The sequence below is a fragment of the Mauremys mutica genome, chromosome 2 (assembly GCF_020497125.1).
Source record: "Mauremys mutica isolate MM-2020 ecotype Southern chromosome 2, ASM2049712v1, whole genome shotgun sequence".
Taxonomy (NCBI): domain Eukaryota; kingdom Metazoa; phylum Chordata; order Testudines; family Geoemydidae; genus Mauremys; species Mauremys mutica.
In genome coordinates, this window is record NC_059073.1 from 138,270,871 (window position 1) to 138,294,232 (window position 23,362).

At 41.6% G+C, this 23,362-nt stretch overlaps 1 protein-coding gene across 1 annotated transcript in view; it reads left to right on the plus strand.

The window, feature by feature from the left end:
- The window catches only part of LOC123365104 (zinc metalloproteinase-disintegrin-like NaMP), a 44,356-nt gene that overhangs the window by 8,080 nt on the left and 12,914 nt on the right, over positions 1-23,362 (plus strand). The window contains exons 3-14 of the mRNA XM_045007746.1: positions 886-962; positions 3,081-3,159; positions 5,269-5,345; positions 6,517-6,709; positions 8,064-8,126; positions 12,547-12,618; positions 14,417-14,586; positions 15,518-15,602; positions 17,090-17,220; positions 18,747-18,924; positions 20,504-20,593; positions 21,927-22,122. Of these exons, the coding sequence (XP_044863681.1) occupies positions 886-962; positions 3,081-3,159; positions 5,269-5,345; positions 6,517-6,709; positions 8,064-8,126; positions 12,547-12,618; positions 14,417-14,586; positions 15,518-15,602; positions 17,090-17,220; positions 18,747-18,924; positions 20,504-20,593; positions 21,927-22,122 (1,411 nt within the window). The remainder of the gene's footprint in view (positions 1-885; positions 963-3,080; positions 3,160-5,268; positions 5,346-6,516; positions 6,710-8,063; positions 8,127-12,546; positions 12,619-14,416; positions 14,587-15,517; positions 15,603-17,089; positions 17,221-18,746; positions 18,925-20,503; positions 20,594-21,926; positions 22,123-23,362) is intronic.

Below are 23,362 nucleotides of genomic sequence, written 5' to 3' on the forward strand. Positions count from 1 at the left end.
GCACTTTTTGCTCAAAAGTAGAGGTCGGTGGATAGTGGAAAACAGTAGAGCAGAAGCACCTAGCATTCCGGGGTGTTGAGTTTTAGATCCAAAATATGCAGCACAGCCACATCCTTCAATCTACCTTTGGGTGGAGGTGGAACAAATCAGTGGGTAGGGTTCAGGACAGAGTTCTACTTCTAGCTCTGCCACCAACCTGCTGGGGGATGTTGAGTAAGTCACTTAACTTCTCTTGGCCTCTCTTTCTCCATCTGTCAAATGGGGCAGTGAGACTTGCTGTCCTTTATAAAGTACCTTGAGATCTATGGATAAAGGCCCCAACACAGGAGAGCATAAGCACATGCTTAACTTTAAGCACTTTAATAATTATTACTATTATTGAGATAGAGCCTAGTGATCCACCAAGTGCCTATTGTGTTAGGCACTGCATAAACTGAGTAATAGATGGTCCCTGCCCTGAAAAGTTTACAATCTAAATAGACAAGACAGACAAAGGGTAGGGGAAAGGGATATAACATACCACTGAGTTCAGCTAAGACAATTCAAATGCTTAAAGTTAAGATCATGCTTAGGTGCATAGATGAATAGGGATAGGATTATTCACATGCTTCAAGTTAAGCATGTGCTCGAGTGCTTTCCAGAATTGGGTCTTAAGTGAAGTAGAGTCTCCTATGGAAGTCAGCAGAGCTGTACATGTACCTTTGAGAGCAGACTTTAGATTTTAGAGTTCAATTTATTAACGTCATTTAAAAACTGATGCTTAGTCTAGAACTGCCAGCGAGTTTATTGTCGTGGGGGAGTTGGTGTTGGCATCTCAAGACCAGTAAATTCACAGTGAGGCTGGTGCTTACTGCTATCGACATTATAACACTCAAATATTTGCAGGCAAGATATGACGACAGGATGCAATATGAAATTAAAGTCAACGGCGAGAAAGTGATACTTCATCTAGAAAAAAATAAGTAAGTTCACTTTCTTTTCTTATAACATAATCACTATCACCCATGTCACTGGAAAAAGGTACTATAAAGCACTCAGGATACAGTTTCTAAAAGCAAATGGGACTTAGGGTCCTAAGAGATAGGTGTATTTGAAATTTTAACTCTCAGATATCATAGTGATGGCAGCAGAATAAGAGCCTTAATAGAATAGAATAGAATCAGTGGCACTATAGCAGAGCCTGGCTAGCATGCCACAACTCCAAAACAGATATATGACATTTGCTGTGATTGTAATGACATTCCTGCAGCTCCTGCTGCTTTCTGTTGGATTTGAAAACTTTGGCTGCAGCAAATATGACTTGTGATCACCTGTCCATGCCTCAGTTTCCTTATATGTAAATTGGCGATAATAATACTGACTGACTTTCAGGGATATTGTGTATTTACATTTGTAAAGAATCCTGAGATCCTCATAAGGAAGAAATTATTAAAATGCGATAGGTAGATAGACAGACTATTACTGCCCATTTATGAAATCATACCTGCCTTTACTGTTAACTTTGCTCTCTCACTCCTACTTATTGGTCTAAATTAACCTGTTGTTTATTGTCTAAATCCTAGATTATAAGATTTGTGTGTCGGGGTTGTCTTTGTGTTATGTTTGTTCTTTGCCTAATGCAGTGGAGCTTTGATTCCTGTTTGCAGGTGTGTAGGCGCTCTCACATTGGAAAATATTTTAATAGTAATAAGAAGAAGTCATCCTGACATTTTACAAGTGATCAGACTTCTAAATCTTACTGGGTTCTCAATTAATATTGCAAAATAAGAAACGCATCCTGGCCTAAGGAGCTTAGTCTATACATATAGTATATGCAAGGTACATAGAGAAGAGGCTATAATACAAAACAGAGAATAGCAGAACACTATCGGACCATTCAGCGCAAACATGAAATAACGTGTAATCATTATTTTGCATTGGCTGGGTGTGTCTTTTGAATTCTTTATGTTTGATGTTGTGTCAATTTAGGTACGTTTTAAGTGGCGTGTTTTTAAAGATTGTGTAACTATTTCTTAAAGTGGCAATCAATCAGAAATAGAAACAGAAACAGAAACAAATGTTAGTCCCTGTTTTAATCTAATCAAACTATTTGAAGGGAGCAGAGGAAGAGGAATTGGGAAGCCTTTCTGTGTTAGCTTCCTTTCTTTAAAAATATGGTGACCCATCGAACTTGCTCATAGAGGTTTGGAACATTAGTACTAGCTGAAGTGAATTGGGCCCCAATTCATGACTGACTTCTGTGGGACTGCTCTGGTTGCTTTAAATTAAGCATCTGTTTCAGTGCTTTTGTGGATTGGGACCAGAGCGCTCAGAAACTTGCAAGATTGAGCCACTGGTGATCAGCGTGCATGCAAGCAAGGCAGAATGCAAAATGAATGCAGTGTATTCAGTGGTTGCTGAATTAAAAGAACGTATTCCAGGGATATCATGTCCACATATTTAGTGTTTTACTATTTCAGTATCTACACCTATATGTATGTCTTTCTAAATGTAGATAGACTTACAGTGAAAAAAAAAATCAGCCTCAACTACAAACCAAGTATGGACAATTTCATCCCCACTGGGGAAAGTTTGACAAAGTTGTAAATAACTGGAAACAGAGGGTAATAATGGAAAGTATTGATCAATCTCTATATATGTGTGTGTGTGTTGTACATAGATGAGCCAGATCTTCCATTGCTCTGCATGTTAGTCAAAGTGGGTGGAAAGCACTAACACATCAGAATAGTAGCGTTTCACATTCACTTCGAACTGGCACAAATGACTACCCAAGAAAGAATCAGGCCTGTGTATGTATTTAAAAATGGTATAGTCTTGTACTCTCAGGAAGTTATTTTATATTAATACAATGAATAGGCTTTGGTTTGACTTTAGAAGTCTCTCTTTGTTTGGATAAGGGTTGTGAAGAGGCCTAACTGTTCAGCGGCCTTAATTCTCTAGGCTTTTGATGCTAAAAATAACAACACTATGCATACTAGTGTTTAAAAAATGGTTTGAAGCTCATTATGTAATTACTTCTTCCCTTGATTACTCTAGCATCATTATTAGCTGGAATAACAGGCCCATTGTATTCTTTCCAGGGATCTATTTGCCAAGGACTACTCTGAAACTCATTACTCACATGAGGGTCGAGAAGTGACAACAAGTCCTCAGATCAAGGTAACATACGAAGGCTCTTCTACAAATCTGTAATCACATGGTGTTCCATGGGGGATTCACCGGCATATTAGCAACAGCACAATCCACTCTTTAATGGAAGATATAGGTCCAGATCCTAAACTTGTATAAATTGACATAGCTTCACTCGCCTTCATGAATGAGTGAATGAGGTTGTGTTTCTTGACCTCAATGGAACTGCACTGATTTACACCACTTGAGAATCCGAACCATAGCTTTCTTTATAACAAAGAAAACATTTTTCATGTCTATAGCTTATGAACACATCTCCCAACCTGGTAGAATTCCCAGAGGAAAGGGAATGGGGCCCATTGAGACTAAACATTCTATGGCTCTGTATGCATAACTTAGTTTCACAAAAGGAGTAATGTTATTCATTTAACGAGCCTAATCTCAGTGAGATCATGAACTCAGATAAACACACCTTCACTCACACACTTACCCTGCCTCCCACCCACACAGCAGATGCATTAAAATGTATTACAGGTTATACCGGATGGCTTCCTTGGACCATGACCAATCAGTTACTCAGTTATAAGCACAAAGGCAGTCACTGTACAAGTTCTGTTTTTTTTTAATTAACTGTATGTCTGTGGGTCTTAACCCACTGAACTACAAAACTCCCCTATTTTAAGCCATTGTTCATTGTATTTTTTTTAAACAATTACAATTTGAAATGCAGAAATAAATATTCTTTGTCCTGGAGAAGGCAAGAGTAACAATAGAAATTTGGATGGGTAAAATCTGTGTAAGGACTTCAGGATTCCTCTTCTTAAATCCTGAAGTCCTTACACAGATTTTACCCATCCAAATTTCTATTGTTACTCTTGCCTTCTCCAGGACAAAGAATATTTATTTCTGCATTTCAAATATTACAGAGGCCATGCCTCATTGTTCTATTTATTTCTCTCACCAAATGGAAGTTTGCATTTGGTTAAAGATTATTCCAAACAAGGCATGCTGCACAGACATCTGATACGCTTTATGACTGAGGAATTCCAGCTTTGCTCATACTGCTCTGTGGTTAAACATTTTTCAGCTTACCTTGCATCAGCATGAAGTGTACAGCAATTGTTTATTATTTTCTCTAATAATGTTCCTTTCGTCAATGACTCTTTCATTGTAAAGAAGCTGACATATCGTGATGAATGGCTGTTAAACCGTAATGTGAAACCCAGCATCCATGAGCAATAAAAGAAGTACATTTGTATGTGGGTTTAAATGCCATTTCACAAGCCCGTATTCAAGAAAGTAGTTAGGGTAACATTTTCAAAAGCACCCAAGTGAGTTAGGCATCCCATTGAACCCACTTGGCTCTATTGGAATTTAGGTTCTTAAATCACCTGGACATCTGAAAATTTTATCCTCAAGCACATGTTCACTTTTAAGCATATTCTTAGCTTCAATGGGACTTGACAGGACTTAGTCATGTTAAAGTTAAGCACATAATTAAGTGGTTTCCTGCATTGGCATCATACTGAAAGAACATAACCCCTGATTCTGCAAAGCACTTATGCATGTGCTTAACTTTAAATACAGGGGTAATCCTACCCTATTCCACATTTAAGCACATGCTTAACTTTGAGAACATGAGAAACACATGTTTATAGTCAAGTACATGAAAAAGTGCTTTGCTGAATCAGGGCAACAGAAGGCAAATAAACTTGGCAGCTGTAATCCACTGGAAGATTCTTCTATGGAGGAGAAAGCCTATGCTGGTTAGACTTGCCAAAGTTAGGGCATCTTTGTGCCAACAGACCAACAACAGAGCTGCTGTAACTGACCTGGGAATTGTCACCCTCCATTTCCATTTCAAGCAGGAGGTACCACAGGTCATAATTTCCTTTTGAAAGCATAGACAATTAAAGTGGATGGTGGAGAGGGTACCAGTCTCCTTTCTGACCAGAACACCATAACTCAGATTTGATATAAAACAAAAACTACAATATTCGGAGAAAAATCTTCTCCAAATGGGACATATCCACCGATAATGTAATATGACATAATGCTACAGATGTAATTGGAGCTAAGCCAGTTCACACCAGCTGAAGATCTGGCCCAATATGACAATTTATCATTGCTTCCTAACAGGACCACTGTTTTTATGACGGTCACATCCAAAACGATAATGACTCAGAAGCAAGCATCAGTGCCTGCAGTGGTTTGAAGTAAGATTGTAGCTAATGGTCTTCATGGTGAAATGATACATGAATGTACTTTTTAATCTACAAGACTTTTTGTTCACTTGCTCTTTATTTACAGTCACAGTTGCAGCCAGTGCTATGAATCAGTAAGATCTCAAAAGTTTAGCTTTATAAGGGTGAAATCACTATGAGAATGGGTCTGAGTAGTTATCCTACAGATCTCCTGAAGAAAACTGTTTATAAAGAAAAGGGAAAAAGAAAAGAAAAAGCCAGAGGGTATCAGCAATTGTTTGGAGGGAGTACAACTGCATATTTTCACTCTGGTTCTAATACTAGATAGGAAACTAAAGGAACACCGATGTGCTGTAGGAAGTTATGTTGATGATTCAGCAGGACGTGCTGAATCTTCTCATTCAATGCTAAACCAGTGCTTGAATATGGAGCTGTGTTGATGGAGATTCAGTCTTTTGCACAAGACAATCAATTCAAAAATCTATCCTTTTGTAACTATTAAAGATTCCATTCAATTTGAAGGGCTGGGAACATTAGTCAAACAATTTTAAAAGGAATATTGTTCCATCAGAAAATGAGGTTTCATCCACACAGAAATTTTCTAGGGGGAAAGATTGATTTCAGCAGAATTCTCTGTCAGAATGTTTTGTTTCAGGTTAACACACAGAAATGAAACCTTCTGATTTCGGAATGTGACAAAATTTTGTTTTGATCACAAATGTCAAAACAAAACATTTTGACATTTCCAATTAAAATATTGAAATGAAAAGTTCTGCACAATTTTAATCTTTTCTTCTTGAATTAGGATGAACACAAATGCCAAAATATCAAATTTCCCATGGAATCAAAATTCCATTTTCCGGTCAGAGCTCATCTGTATAAAAGTCATGAACAGAATTCTGTTCCACTGGCTTAATTCCAGTTTGAGTAGTTTTACTTTTCTAACCTAATTTCCCCTAGAATTTCAGTTTTTCATGGCATTTTTTACTTCCTGTTGTGTACTGTATTTGAGGGCTGTTAAAATTCTACTATGTACCATTACACCGGTGTGTAGTGTGATCCTTATACTAGGGGAGAAAAGTACTCCACAAACGTGAGTCCTTATTATTCTGATAAAATCCTATGGATTCTCAAAGATCTCACCTTCATTCTAATCTGAGGGGTTTAAAAAAATGTTTCACAGAGGATATTTCAAGACCCATGGTCAAAGATACCTTATCCAACCCCTGAAGCTCACAGACAGCGAGGAACATGCAGTCTTTAAATATGAAAACCTGGAAGATGTTGAAGGCCCAAAAACTTGCGGCGTAACCAACACTACCTGGGAATCAGAAGATCCTATCAAAAAGTCCTCTAGATCCAGCACCAGTTTGGAAGTGAGTACCAACCTGAAGATAAACTAAATCATTAAGAACATTTCTGAGAATTAGTTTTTGTGATTCAGGCATAAAGGGGTGAATTACACCATATTTTGAAAATAATCAATCAATTATTCCTACCCAGAAGGGCAATGTGAGACAGGATCTTAGGTGTAGTAGTTAGGGATTCACCATGCTATTGCTGGAATAGAGGCAATCCGTGCTTCATGTTGTGTGCGCTGGGTAACTCCACGAGAGAATTACATGCTTGTAAAACTAAATGGGTTCTTCATTAAAGCACCTATTTATAGAGATTCTGCAACTGTGACTAGCATTCTAGCCATGTGTACACAGACTGACTCCTGGTGCCTGCTCAGAATGCTTCTCTCCTGCAGCCTGTGCTTCTCCCTCCAAATTCCATGCAGGTTGCTACACTGTATAACTTGTTGTTTTAATTGGGAACCACAGCTTAGAAAGGGAGGAAAATATTATCCGTTTTCAGTTAATTTAGTTTTAAATCAGTACAGATACAATCCTAAAGTCAGCTTCTGTAACCATGGGCCTGATCCTCAGTTACAGCTCCTTTACATCAGAATCAGTCCCTGTGCATGAAAAATGCGCACATCCATCCAAATTACACCTGAAATGGCTCAAATTTAATGTGCAAATATTGCATCTGCAAATGCACTTTTTGCACATGGAAATGGCACAGTTTGCACACACATTTTTGGAGGCATTTTGAAAATGTGGCCTTGACAGGTATACATTTTTAATATGAAATCATAGATCTGAAATGTGACTCAAGCTGTTGAAACCTGTACACAGCTGAAGGGAACCCAATTTATCTTTCATTAGTATTGTGCAATGTTAATTAACATAGTAGCAGGCAGCTTTAAACACAAATAAAGGCAAATTCTGCCTGCAGATACAAGCATGCAATTGCCAATGGGGAATCAATGGATTGAGTTCACCCACTACAGTTTTGAATATTATTGGTCAATACGAGTTGCGCACTGATCTAAGGCCAAAATTTAATTAATTTAAATTAAAAAAAGAACTATAGGCTGGATTTACAAAGGTATTTAGGCTTAGTCAATGGGACTTAGGTGCCAAACAATATCAATGGAAGTTATGCACCTAACTGACTTAGGTGCTTTTGTAAATTCTACTAGGTGCCTGTCTGCATCTTTAGGCACCTAAATACCTTTGAAAGTCTGACCCTGAGCTTCTCAAGTGTAAAATTGGGATGACAGCATTTCCACTCTCAGTAATTTAGAGAGAGAGATTATATGATTATAAAATATTCTTCTTGAATCTAAAGGGGGCAGATTGGAACAGGTCCTAACAATCTTTTGCAAAATGTTTTTCTTAGAAACAGGAATACCTGAAAGCAAAGAAGTATGTTGAAGTCTACATAGTTGTAGACAATGCTGCGGTGAGTATTCAGATAAACATTTTTCACTTTACCTTTACAACAACTATGGATTTGATTTTTCAAAGCACTCAGCACTGGTCTAACTGTGCTCCCATTGAGATAAAAGGGTATATTATCCTTGACTTCAGCGGCGGGCAGTGTTAAGCCAACTTTGAGCAAGGAAGATCCTGCCCTATGAAGATTTGAAATTCACAATGGACAGCCAAATACAGATCTCAAGTAAGACTGATTGGAAAATGTTCGTCAACACACTGACATTTTTTGTATGACAATATACGTGTATGGCCTGGTTCTCTGTTACCCTGCAACTAGTGTGAGAGCCTATCCCACATGCCTTCCCCAGTTGCACCACATAGAGCTATAATGAAGTGAAGGAAACCTAAAATCCCCAGTTCTAGCTATGGGAAGATTCCCCTAGAGCAGGCACTGAGAAAGACAGCTGTAAAGCTGTCCTCTGAAGATCCTTCTTAAGCCCTGGCTTATGGGGCATGCTGGGGCAGGGCTGCAGAATCCCAGGCAAGGCTGCCATAACTGAGACAGACCCCCAGGGCTATCTACATTATATCAGGCATCCTGGAGCGGGCAGGACCCAAAGGTGACTTAGCCACCATAGTCTTCTCCGTCCCTCTGGGCTGCAGGTTCTGTGCTGTGCCTTTAAGAGGCTCAGGACAGGATATCATATGAGCTAACTGGTAGTAGCAGGAGGCTGTCACCCTCAATGTGGACTAGCCACATGACACACTTTGACCCTGATCCCACAAGCTGCTCCACACAAGCAAATCACTGTGCCCAGGTGGAACCCCCAACTATCTCAGTGGGACTCTGCAGAAGCGCAGGGGATAGTATGTGCAGAATAGCGTGTAGGATCAGCTCATTAGCCTGTGTGATCTTGACCACCATCTCGTCCCCAATACCTTTAACAAGTATTTTCAGCAGCATTTCAAGGATTTGGGGCTCACCTGACCAGAGGGAATATGGAGAGGAGCAGAGAGAGTTATGGCCACCAAAAGTATTTATGAGCCAGGAGAGGTTTGCAAATAAAGACGGAGATTTTGAATACAAGAGAATCGTAAATAAATAAATTAATGGAGATATACCAATCTCCTAGAACTGGAAGGGACCCTGAAGGGTCATTGAGTCCAGCCCCCTGGCTTCACTAGCAGGACCAAGTACTGATTTTGCCCCAGGTCCCTAAGTGGACCCCTCAAGGATTGAACTCACAACCCTGGGGTTAGCAGGCCAATGCTCAAACCACTGAGCTATTGTAGCTGATCAGTTATACAACCTGCTGTGTAGGTAAAATATGGATATTATAAAAAGGCCCTGATCCTGCAAACAAATACCTGCTAAACTTCAAGCACAAGAGTAGTCTCAATTGTAACCAATGGGCTTAAAGTTAAGCAACCTGTGTTTGCAGGATCAGGTCCACAGCTGATCATATTTCTGATAGACACTTTCATGCTTACTGATTCATGCTCCTCTCATCCACTGGACCCAACACTCGGAAGTTACATCACGAATGAATGTGTTTCCATTAACTAAAACAGTGCAGTACCAGGAAAGGCGAATCATCTTGGCATGAAAAATAATGAACAAAAACTAGAACAATTTTTTTTCCAAATCGTTGTTGTTTCTTCTTCTTTCTTTTCCCCCCTATCAGCATATTTTCTAAGAACATTACTATATTTGGTGTTGTGAAAGTAGGACACTTCCATCATATGTCCCAGTTTTCAGGGGGAAGTTTACTCAGCCTTAAATATTTGCCAAAGGCAGAAACTTGACATCAGCCCAGGAGCAATCTCTTTTAAACTAATTTTCATAAAACCGGCTATTGCCTTTTTTTTTAATTTAAGATTCTAAGGGCCTCATTTGTACTACAGCCCCTTTACACAGTGAAAAGGGGCCTTAGAGTGAGTGGAACTTTACTTTACTCCTTATTCTGTCAGAACAGTGTAAAGGGGCTTTAACGTAAACCAGACCCTAAAAGGACAGGAAGAAACTCAGATCTGTATGAGCTTAGGCTACTTTGTCACCTTTGTACCGCATCCTCTAACACTCTACAAATCTGATTCTTCCTCACTTGCACTTGTGTCAATCAGGATTAAACCAACAGAAATCCGTGGTGAAAAGTGGATTTCGGTTGTGATCGGAATCAGGCCTGAGGTGTGTACCTTCTATTTTAGCACACAAAAACTCTACCAGATGTAAAGCCCAATCCAAAACCTATTGAAATCAAGGAAAGTCTTTCCACTGACTTTAATAGGCTTTGAATCAAGCCCTTCGTGTTTATTATGAGAACTAGTGCCAATGATTTCATATTAATAAACACTTATGGTAATGCTACACCTGATAGTAAGTGTTTGCAGGCCCCTTAGGCTAAGCCCACCAGACCGCCTAGGCTTGAGAGCCTAAGCTGCAGTCCAAACCACAAAGTCCACACTGATATTTAGCTCAAACTCCACTAGCACTGTTCTGTCTGCCTGGGCTGGGAGACTTGCTCCCAGCTTCAGTGTTGACGTAACATTAGATATTTACAGGTGCTGGTCATCCTAGTCTCTAGGCACTGTGCATTAAAAATAATAGGTCAGATCCATAGCTGGTGTAACTCAGCATTGATTTCAATGACACTATGCAGATTTACATTAGCTGAAGACCTGGCTTAATATCTAGAACGGCTGTTATTTGACAAAGAAAAACAAGAATAGGGGGACAGGATTTGGGGCCTAGTCCCCGAGCCTTAAATTCTCAACCTACACCATTGTGATTGCAGTACAGTAGGTGTTGCGGGCTGCAGTACCTATAGTGCAGTGTGTAGTTGTATGTACAAAAGAGACAAATAAGGGGGAATATGATTGAGGTCTACAAAATCATGAATGGTGCGAAAAAAGTGAATGGAAAAGTGCTGTTTACTCTTTCACATGATACAAAAACTAGGGGTAACCTGGTTAAATGAATAGGCAGCAGGTTTAATAAAACTGAGAGGAAGTATTTTTTCCACAAAATGAACATTTACCCTGTGGAACTCGCTGCCATGGGATGTTGTGATGGCCAAAAGTATAACTGGATTCAACAAAGAACTGGATAAGTTCCTGGCAGATAGGTCCATCAATGGTTATTAGCCAAGATGGTCAGAGACATAACCCCAGGCTCACAGTGACCCTAAACCTCTGACTGCCAGAAGCTGGGAGTTGAAGACACAGGTGGATCACTTCATAATTGCCCTGTTTTGTACACTCCCACTGAAGCTCTGCTACAGGCCACTGTTGGAGACAGGGTCCTGGACATAGGGTGACCAGATAGCAAGTGTGAAAAATTGGCATGAGGGTGGGGGGTAATAGGAGCCTATATCAGAAAAAGACCCAAAAAATCAGGACCGTCCCTATAAAATTGGGAAATCTGGTTACCCTTCCTGGACAAGATGAACCATGGTCTGACTCAGTATGGCAGCTCTTATGTTCTTAATATCACCATCTGCTCTCAAATAGCTATTCACTTCTTAATGACTAAGGGGTGAAATTCACTGCTGTGCAGACAGGCAATACAAGGTCTATGCACCACCAGGGCCGGTTGAACCATTTAGGCGACTTAGGCGGTCGCCTAGGGCGCTAGGATTTGGGGAGTGCCATTTTCTTTGGCAGTGACCGCGGCAGCCGGATCTTCGGCCGCCCCGGTCGCCACCGGCATTTAGGCGGAGGGAGCTGGGGCAGAGGAGCGCGCGGAGGGCCGCCTGCAGTAAGTAAAGGGGTGGGGGGTGGCACGCAGGGGAACTCCCCACCCCAGCTCACCCCTGCTTCTCCTCCTCCCCGAGCACGCCGTGGCTGCTTCACTTCTCCCGCCTCCCAGGCTTGCGGTGCCTAAGCTGATTGACGCCGCGAGCCTGGGAGGCGGGAGAAGTGAAGCATCCATGGCATGCTCGGGGGGCTCGTGCTCGGAGCAGGGGTGAGCTGGGGCGGGGGGGGTGCCTCAGGGTGGAGGGTGGGGAGTGGCCGCAAGGAGGGCGCCTCAGGGCGGGATGGGGGAGAGCGCCTCAGGGCGGGGGCATGGGGGGGGAGGGCGCAAGGTGGAAGTTTCGCCTAGGGCGCGAAACATCCTTGCACCGGCCCTGTGCACCACTGAAGTCTCACTTAAATGCATAAAATAGAGCATAAGGTGGGGGACTTCAGTAGGCCTTGTGCTCTCTCTCTGCGCAAGGGCTGAATATCATACAATGTGAGGGATTTGAAATATACAATATGATATGAATAGGAGATAAATAGTAAACTGAGATCAGTTGCTATACTAATACCTTCATTTCACTTTAACAAAGACCACTAATTTGTGGTGCATTTTTATTTGAAATGTTTCAGGTCTTTTTTCCCCAATCGTTGTTTTATTTTTTCCCCTTATCTTGTTACTGATGCTTTCATATTTATTTTTGCAGTATAGGAAGTACAATCGCAACATGACGAGTATAAGAACACGGGTTTTTGAAATAATCAATTACATCAACATGGTAAGCCCTGTTATTATTAACTAAAAATGCTACATAATTGATTAAGTTTTGCAGTCTTGGGAGTTTTCTGTAATTACACCTAGAAAAGAATGAAGAAAATTGGATCTGCTGGCATTTATGAAAGTGAATAAAGCAGAAATAAAGGATCAGATGGAAAAAATGAAAGGAGAATCTGTGCCTTCACATCTATAAAAGCAACAGAACCATGATATCAACCTAATGAATTTTTTCCTCATAGTCCACAATGGTTTGGCTGAAAACAACTGTCGACACTGGATCTGATTCTTTACTGCCCCATGCCTTGCACATTTTATTCACAGCAGTGAAAAGTGGGTATGAAACGCTGCCAAATCAACATAGTGGTTTACACCATCTTTGCACTCAAGCAACTTACTACACAAGGTCAAGTCAGTGGCAATCCATGCTCATGTAAAAGGCAAAATTGTAATAAACACTACAAAGGTCTTTTTTTTTTTAATTAAAAGACCAGCTCTTCACAAAACCTTACAATTTCCATCAAATTTTCAAAGAAAATTCTTCCTTAAGAGGAAACTCTATGCCAAGATTCTTATAGACTGCATTTTTATACAGTTAGGCTCCAATCCTCCAAATGCTTATGCATGTGCTTAACTTTAAGCATATGATAAATCAATCAAATTCAACTTCATGTGCCTGATTCTCATTTACATTAAAGCCCCATGTATTATATTGCTCTAAGGCCTGGTCTACACTGTGGGGGGAAGAGGAGGTCTCAATGTTAAGATACGCAACTTCAGCTACGGGAATAGTGTAGCTGAAGTCGACGTATCTTATTTCGACTTACCTCCCATCCTCACGGCGCGGGATTGACAGCCACGGCTTCCCCGTCGATTCTACTTCCGCTGCTTGCCCTGGCGGAGTTCCGGAGTCGACAGGAGCGTATTCGGGGATCAATATATTGCGTCTAGATGAGACGTGATGTATCAATTCCCGATAGATTGATCGCTACCCACCGATCCGGAGGGTAGTCTGGACATACCCTTAGAGGGTAAAGGAGCCTTACTAGCACAGCAGCTAGAGATCTAGTCCCAACTGTATGCCACATGTCCATAATATCCCGTGCTATATGTTCAGAAGTGAGGGAGAAAGAATTACATAACTAAATCAAATATTTTAAGGAAGGGTTTATGGCATCAGTGTCTAAGCAATTGTTACAAAGAACTGATTAGAGTTCATTAAAAAGAAGGTGTAAAAAATTTCCACATTTTTTCCTCTCTTAAGTTTGTAATTTCTTTAAATATGCTGCTGCAATTTCAAAATGGGACTTATTTTGACAATTTCTTCAGATGGTCCAAAAATTGGGGGGAGGGGGAAGAGGCGGAATTAAGAAAAATCATATTTTTTGCCTTTTTTTTTTAAAGTTTCAAAACTTCATTGGAATTTCAGAATTCAGAAAAGTTCATTTAGTTTTAGAAATGATCAAATGTTATCAGAATAAGTCCCTGCTGTCTGAAAAAATTATAAGTTACTTAGGGTATGTCTACACTACACGCCGGATCAGCTGGCAGCAAATCGATCCAGTGGGGATCGATTTATCGCGTCTAGTCTAGACAAGATAAATCGACCCCCCGAGCCCTCTCCTGTCGACTCCTGTACTCCAGTGCCGCAAGAGGAGCAAGCAGAGTCGACGGGGGAGTGGCAGCAGTCAACTCACCGTGGTGAAGACACCACAGTAAGTCGATCTAAGTACGTTGACTTCAGCTACGTTATTCACTTACTTCTTCTTAATTCTTCTGTCCATGATCTCTCCTTATGGCAGGTTTATAAAGCCATAAACATTCATGTGGCTTTGATTGGTCTAGAAATCTGGTCAGCTGGGGATCCGTTCACTGTGAATTCTTCAGCCGGCACCACGTTGGACAAATTCTCAACATGGCGTCAAACGGACCTGCTGAAACGGAAGAATAATGACAATGCTCAGTTACTCACGTACGTATCATGTCCTTTTCCACTTGTATTTCCAAATATGCTAGAAGAATTTGTACCCAGAAATTTGTTTACAAAAGATAAGCAGAGGTGCAGTTTATAAGGGTCCTAGTTTTGTCATTTCAAACAGTGGGTTGTAATATTCACAGATTGATAGGGTGAAGCCCTGGCCCCGTTGAAGTCAACAGGAGTTTTGCCATTGACTTCAACGGGGTTAGCATTTCACCGATAGGTTTTTAAGGGCAAAAGAGATTGTTATGTTCATCTAGTCTGAGCTACGGCAAAACAGGAACACTATAAAATGTGGTACAATGCAAAGTGTTGGTATAAATGCAAATAAAATGAATGAATAGAGATGGACTCAAGCACCCGTGCATTTTGGAGGGGGGAAGTTTAATATCCAAATGAGGAGCTGGTTATGAATTTTGCAGCTGGCTATCTAGCTATCTGGGCCTGAAATACAGAGCTCAGACCCAGATTCTGATCTGAATCCAAACTTTGGAGAGGTGCCCAATTCAGTATTCTGGCACGAGCCCACTGGGCCTGGTTTATCAAAGCACGTGTTTACATTTAAGCATGTGCTAATGTCCCATTGATATCAGTGGAACTTAAGCACATACCTGGCATTAAAAATGTACTTAAGTGGTTTGCTGAATCAGCTGCAGTGTCGTATTTGTGACTCTCAGGGAGAGAGCCAAGGGCACAAATGACAGATACCGGTAAGTGCCTAAATCCCACTGAAGGCCAATGAGAGTCAGGCTCCTAAGTATTTGTGCCCTTGATAATCTCTCCCCTGTCACACTGGTTCTGACTAAGGGGACCATGCCTAAGGGAACCTCCAGTTAAACCAACAAAATCACCAGCAACGTCATCAGGTTTGCATCCTTGTGACAGACCGCTGGGCTTCACGCTGTGTGTTTTTGCTTCCTTACAGAGCGATTGACTTTGATGGACCAACAGTAGGCCTGGCCTTTGTGGGAACCATGTGCAGTTCTACTCATTCCTCAGGCATTGTTCAGGTCTGGTTGGTTTTTTGGGTAACATTTAACCAGCAGGCAACTGTCACTAGAATTTTTAACATCTCTATTTGCTGTGTGGCATGATTTGGGGTACATTTCATTGCTGCATCAGGCTGAAGAGCGTACAAAGCTGTTTATTTATGAACTAATATAAGGGAGAGCAGAACCATATACCGCAATTTAAAAGAAAGTGATAAACGATGGAATCAGTTTTGACCAGGATGCCCCAAATCACAACACTGAGCATCTTAAATTAGAGACAGATGAACTGGTTTGGAGAAAAAAAACAAACAAAAAAAAAAAACAACCTACCAGATATGGGCCTAAACCAGAACATTAGATGCAAAACCTCTCCCTGAAAGCAGGGAACATTCACCTCTGGACCCAAAGTTCACTGACTGAGCCAAATGCTTTAAAGGACCGAGCCAAATCTCTAAAACCAAATACCCCCTGATTTTTAAAGCAGTTGAGATTTGGATGTGAAGCCAGACAGAACACAACACACAGGGGCCAAGAGGTAGCAGCATGTACTGCAGTGGCTGATGGGGATTTTGGAATAATGCAGCACACCTTGACTTTTATGCCCTTCTATTATCAGACACTGCTTATTTATTTAGATTTCCACCCAAAAGCAACTTCTTACCAAAGAGATGGCCAGCCAGAGTTCTGGGAGCCCTTGGCATATATTTAAAAGCACACAACCATAAGAGATATAAAAAACATGAATTGTCCCTAGCAAGAGTCGTTCTCTTTACCCCTTATCACTTCTCCCTACCACACATCATTTAATAGCATGTAAACATATTACAGTGTTAGATGTGATAGACAGAGGGAGAGAGGCTGGGATTTTCAAAGAAGTTTAAGGGATTTAAGTGCCTAATTCCTATTACAATTCAATAAAAAAATATCTGCCTCTCTCTTAGGCCTGTTATACACTAAGAAGTTTTACCAATATACTTAGGTCAGTTGGGGGTGTGATACCCTCCCGCTTCCCCCGATATAGGTATTCCAGTGTAAACCCTAGTCTGAATACAGATATATTGGTATGAAGATGCCATGTCTTGCTATAGTTTGCTTCACTTCCCGATCCAGAATAAGCTATCCTGGCATAAGCACTTGTATACCAGTTTAACTGCATCCACACTGAAGGTAGGCAGAGTTTTACTGCTTTAACTATATTGGTATAGTTTCTAGTCTTAAGACTCTTCTGAAAATTCCAGTCTAGAGGGACAGATGGAGAGAGAATTTTGAGCTAAATAATTTTGTTGCTTTCTAATTAAGATGCAATTAATTAAATGCTTTTTAAAAATCCCTTTCCAGGTTTATACAAAGTAAAACAGCCAGTTCTTCTGTATTTGGGGATATTTATTTTGGGATTCCTATTTCTTAGCTATGTCATTTCTCTTATGCTGTTCTCTTATGCTGTTCCAAACCTGCTTGCAGGCTTATAGGAATAACTGACAGTTCTATTGTTCCCATCACCGCAGGACCATAATTCCAATCCAATTTCAATTGGAGCCACCATGGCACATGAGATGGGGCATAATTTTGGCATGAATCATGACACTAGCTTATGCCAATGCAATTCTGGATCTTGTATCATGGCAGCACAACTCAGGTGAGGCGTTTGCATCTGCAAAAAGGGAACTACACCTCTACCCCGCTATAACGTGATCTGATAATACACAAATTTGGTTATAACACGGTAAAGCAGCACTCTGGGAGGGCGGGGTTGCGCGCTCCGGCAGATCAAAGAAAGTTCGATATAACGCGGTTTCACCTATAACACGGTAAGATTTTCTGGCTCCCAAGGACAGCGTTATATCGAGGTAGAGATGTACAAAGCCCATGAGTGCTTTAAAATACAGGTGGGCCCAATCTCATTGGGGGGGTCTTTCCATTTGCTTCATTTTGGATAAGGCTCAGAGTGTACTGTTGAAATGGATCTGTCAACTATGCCACAAACACTTACAATAACTATACCATGTGAAACGATGCGCCCAGAAAGCATGACTCTTCATGCGTTTGTGGTGAGACAGAATTTACCCAGTCTTTGTATATCCTGTTTCATATCCTGAAAATCTTGCTTGTAACTTAAGTGGATTTCTCTTATAGGGAGACTTGCCTCTCCAATAAGCAGCCAATTGAAAGCATCCCTGAGGTTTCCAGTACAATTTTATGTAACCTTTAGATAAACATCCACCTCTCCTAGACATCTGTATTCACAGTTCCCACAGAGGCTTGCTTAAGATTAACTTCCCTTTAAACTCATGACGATGGTTCACTTCCTTTTGTTTGTGTTTAGCTGCAGAATTGCTCTTTTCTTAGCATTTAGTTAATGTGGGTTTGCCGCACTTCTGCCAGTGATCCCATTTATACTCAACTCATCCAGGGTCCACTGACGTCGATATAAAGACTCGCATTGATGTAGATGGGCTTTGAATCAGATCCCAGCTGATTAAAATTTGTGTAGAGCAAGCTTGACTCCTCTAGAAAGGTGGCTTTTCATTCTGTCTAAACCTCCCCCCCTCTCTCTTCAATTGTTTCACCAGTGTTTCTCTTACAACCACACATCCTTTATTCTCTTCCCTTTTGTTATGTTATTTTTCTCCTCCTTTTTCACGTCTGAAGTGGTTGAGGCAATATATTTTTGGTTAAGAAAAAAAAATCCTGCCACTTTAGTCCATGTGGTGAAACTCCAGTAAGAGAGGAGGAGAACTTCTTGAGGACAAACTATTCAACACTGATTTGAGACTTTAGGAAGTTGGTGGTTGAGACATAGAGATCACTGATTAATCTTCCTGCCACAGGACCATAGTAGGGGAAACTGGGTACTTCAGGTGCCAGAAGTAACCACTGTATCACATTGGTCTTATAGAGCTAGGAATTTATGATCTAAGAAGATGATCTCTCCATGTTGTCAGTATCTCCAAAAAAATTTTTTTTTTTTTTACTTTTTCACCCCAACAAAAATATCTGTAAATGCCCAGAAATTAAACATTTCAGGTTTTTATAGAGTATTTGGGGAAACTACTGTATTTGATTAATTGGGACGAGGGTATTCTTTTAATTCATATCCTATACACTGTTGTGTGTTGTTGTGTAATTAGTTGTCACTGAAATCATGTTGATTCATCTATGCAGCTACAACATCCCCAAGGATTTTACTGCATGCAGCCTCCAGGATTTTCAGAAATACATTTTGGACCGAACACCAGTATGCATCACCAATATGCCTGCCCTGAAAGACATAGTAGCACCCCCTGTTTGTGGGAACAACTTTGTAGAGACAGGAGAAGAATGTGACTGTGGAACTCCAGAGGTACCTATGAATAGTTGTGAAAAAATATTAATCGAGAGGCAGAAACCCTAGAGAAGCTTCTAGCTCTTTGAATGTAGCCTTGTTTTTTAAGTCCACCTCACTCTTCTACAAGTAACGCTTGATTGTCCAGAGGTCTTGGGAGACAGCTGAAACCTTCTGCTACTTGAGGATGCAGAAAACTCCAAGTTGCAGAGAAGGTGCCTGATTCTCTATTTCTCTGCCCTTTGGGTAGCCATTTAGCCCAGTGCAACAAGGTTACAAAATGCTACTACTCTGATTCATACCTTCCCACTGTCCCAGGTTTCATGGGGCTGTTCCACTTTAACTCACAAATGCCCTTGTTCCCAGTTAAAGCGACTCTGGGCTTGGCTTCCCATTCTGGGCTGCAAACATTATGACCTGCTCCCCGTCCCCCTTCTCCTCCCTGGCAGCCTCTCCCCTCCCTACTCTCCCCACTCCCAGCTTTGCCCCTTCACACACCCTCCCTTCAGTAAACCAGGCATGTGCTCAGACCACTGGAGCCAAGCCCAGCCAGCCCTGCAGGACAGGAACTGCAGGTGCTGCCAGTGCTGAGTGAGTGCAGGGCAAACTTGCAACTCCCTGGTGCTACCCCTCCCCAGTATCCCACCTTTGGGGGCAGGACCTGTCCCACTTTAGCCACTGGGAATGTTGGCAGGTGTGCTGATTTGGTAGCATTTTCCATCCAGTTCGCAACTACCCCTATATTAAGGCCCCTGCCTGGGTTGTGCAAAGGAACCTTAGTGTAATTGAAAATGAGGCCCTTTGTCTTCAACCCTGAGAAGCAGAGGAACGCTGCAGGAGGGAAGGTTACCAGTCTTGCCAAGGGGGAGCTTCAGTCAGTGCTGCCTTAGAGAGCTTAGAACGCACCTTAAATTAACCCTAATCTTCAATTAAGCCAGTGTTATGGCTTGTTGAGTTTTACATGCTTCTGAAGTATAGCTGGAAGAATCAAGGCCGACTCAAATGTACATTAGCCCAAATGAAAGAATTTTCTTGCTCGCTCCCAGAATGAACTTCTGCCAGAATATGCTTCAGTAGCATTTTTCCATGGAATATCCATTCAAATGCCACGAGACACACAGTACAGTCATTAGGGCCACAAAAACAGTCTTGAAGCTAGTGCGGAAACTTATTTCTAGGAACACCGCGTTTCCAGCTGATTGTCAAGGCAGAATGTGTGTGTTGGGGGACAGCAGAAAGCTGAGTGGGGAGGCGGAGCTGAATTGTAAGCTGATTCAGCTACAATAAGGAAGAGCTGTATGTGATCTGTGCCGAAGAAGAAGAAAAAAAAATCAGCCATTCCCTGAACCACTTGATTCTGCAGTTTTATAATCAAGCACACTTTGTTGTCATGCACAATCCTCCTAAAGAATGATTAGTATCAGTTTGCTTTGCCGTAAAGCCATTTTAGATACGTGGTGTACAAATGCGTCTCATTCTCTCTCTTTAAGCGAAGTACAGGCTGTCCTATCAGAAATGTGTTACTGGGGGGTGGGGGGGGGAGAGAAATACAGAGCACTGTACCGTGCCCGTAACTTTCTCTGTTATTGTTTCACAGGAATGCACAAATAGCTGCTGTGAAGCTGCAACGTGCAAGCTGAAGCCGAATGCTAAATGTGCATTTGGAGAGTGCTGTGAAAACTGCCAAGTGAGACCCCTTTTGCTCTCAGCTATTTCTTCACGTTTTGGTGGTGTTTTGGGGCAAAGCCAGAGGACCCCTTTAAAATGGAACAATGGTTATTATTTATCATTGATGCAGCATTGTAACAACTATCATACTTTGCACTTCTCAAGCACCTTCCACAGGAGTACCTCAAAGTGCTCCACTGATATTGATTAATCCAACCTGATGTTAATTAACGTAACCTCCCAGCATTCCTGTTTGCCTCGCCTCTCCAGATGGGTAAACTGATGCATGGAGCACCAGATTCTCAGCTGGTGTAAATTGACATAGCTCCATTGAAGTCAGTGGGACCACCCTAGTTTACACTCGCTGAGGCTTTGGCCCAGAAAGTTTGTGTGATTCATGCAGTGTGGCTGTGGAAGAGAAGGGAATAAGATCCACATCTGACTCTTATGCTTGTCTCTTAGCCACAAGATCATCCATTTCCCTTATATCCTTCCTGCTAAGTCATGGGTGGCAATGGTATGTTAAGGACAACTAAACAATCGCAGGGCTCTTCTCCAAAGAGCTTGCAGTCTAACTTAGCCATAAGACAGCCAGGAGTGCTTAGAAAAGGTGTGCGGGGAGAGCATAGGAGGTACACAAGGCATCATTGCCACTCCAGCAAGCCCCATAGCTGTCCCTGTGTGATATGCCGAGTACCTTTTGCTATAAACTGCAAAGTATTTTATTTGCATTATTATTAACACCCATTGTGCTGGGTTTGCCACATCTCCGATTCTCATAGTATGATGTAGCTTATTTTTCTCCAGCCTTCTTTAAAATGGCAGTTGCTGCTTAACCAGGGATATCTCTGAATCTCATTGGAAATAACAGTAGCCAGCAAATAACTGAACTGCACCAAAGCTAAAATAATCCTCTCCCTGGAAATTATATTAGGTGTTTCAGAGCAATGGCACATGACACTGAAAGAGCACTTGCTAGAAGCATTTTATAGCTAGCACCAGTGAGTTTATAGGATGCCTGCTAACGTCATTGCTTAGCAGGCTCAATGAAAGGGCCCAATGATGCAGTCATTATATATGCACAAGTCCCACTGATTTCTCTGGGAATTGGAAGTTCTACTAGTTTCAATGAGGAAGAAATGCGTGAAAGGACTGCACAATTGGTTCCAGGTGGCCTGGTTTTCAGATACACCAAACTCACCCTTTTCCCTTAATGGGTAACATGGGTGTTCAGACCATTAAAGACTTTTAAGTCCTGTTCAACCCTGGTGTAAGTCCATTGCTGGGTATTTTAAATGACTTGGGGGAATGGCATGCCTAAGACCACTGCGCGCTCTCTCTCTCTGCTACAGCTTAAAAGAGCAGGGACTCTTTGCCGACCTGTAAAGCATGACTGTGACCTGCCCGAGCTGTGTACTGGCCAGTCCCACCAGTGCCCAGTGGATCGATTCAGAGTCAACGGCTACCCTTGCAGAGATGGCCAGGGTTACTGTTACATGGGGAAATGCCCCACCCTGCTGAGCCAATGCATTGCTCTTTGGGGATCAGGTGAGTGGATGCTGTCTTTAAATGAATCAGATTGTTTAAGGTGAGGGGGGAGAGTTTAGGACAGATTTGAGACAATTTGTCAAGTACATTTTGAGAACGGGAGCCAATACATCAATATAATTGTGCTATGAAGTTATGCAGGTATAGTCCTAGAGTCTTAACATTCCACCTGTTGTGGAGGGGGCTGTATTTACAGCATTGTATTTACTTTGTCAGCCCAGTTTATCATCAGGATTAACTGGTTTTCGCAAGTATTCAATTACCACTTTCTCAGCATGGCAAAACATGTGTATAAGGCATGGAGGGGGTGTGTAGTTTTAAGCCTTTCTTCCATTGGAGAACCTGGTTAATCTCCTTTTCTCATAGTCACATTCATTTAGAAAACAAAGCCCACAGAAGCGTTTTGAAAATCTGTTAATACTTCCTTAAAAAAGGGAGCGAGCGGGTAGTGAAACTATCTTCCCTTTTCTGTCTTAATACCTCAGCGCAGATTTGTTAGTACCGAGGTTCCTTGAGCGCTTGTGTGTACAAGCCACATAGTTTTTCTTGCACTCTATTGGTAGATCAAATGGTTGATGGTGGCTGGGCTTCAGCCTCCCGGGGTGTGAATTGCAGTGTGTATTAGCATGGGCTAGTGTGCTGTACTGTAACTGCCCCGGACACTTCCAGCGTGAACTAAAAGGTCCAGGATCCCAAACTAGGTATCTTTTAGTTTGCGCCAACAGTGTCCACACAGGAGAGCTATAGCACAGCACTGTAGTCCAAACTGCAGGGCCATGTAAATAAGTACCAAAGGCACCCTCAATGCAGAGTAAGTGTGCCCACACAGGCAGTTAGTGCAGAGTAGCTACTGGGCTTTAAATTCACACCCTAGCTCACTCCCCACTAACTCTCCTTTGTAGAGAAACCCTCAGTATTTGCAGCTGGTCTATCACACATCTCCCCTCCTCTCCCCAAAAAGGAGGAAGAAAGTTTTAAAGATTTCATTCCGTTGGGGTTTTTTTGATTGCTGTGTCGTGTGTGCTTAAAATAGTATTTTTACACTGCCACTACATCAGACGATCCCTACCAAGTTCATAAGCTCAGTGCCCCATTTCAGACACTTTTTAATATGCATTTCTGTGGAAAAGAGGAAGCTGGAAAGTAATTCCTCTTTTGCACAATGTTGGAAAAAAGGTAGCCAGGGACTGAGTGGGGAATTATTTACATGATAAATTAAGGAACTCTCTCTATTTTCACA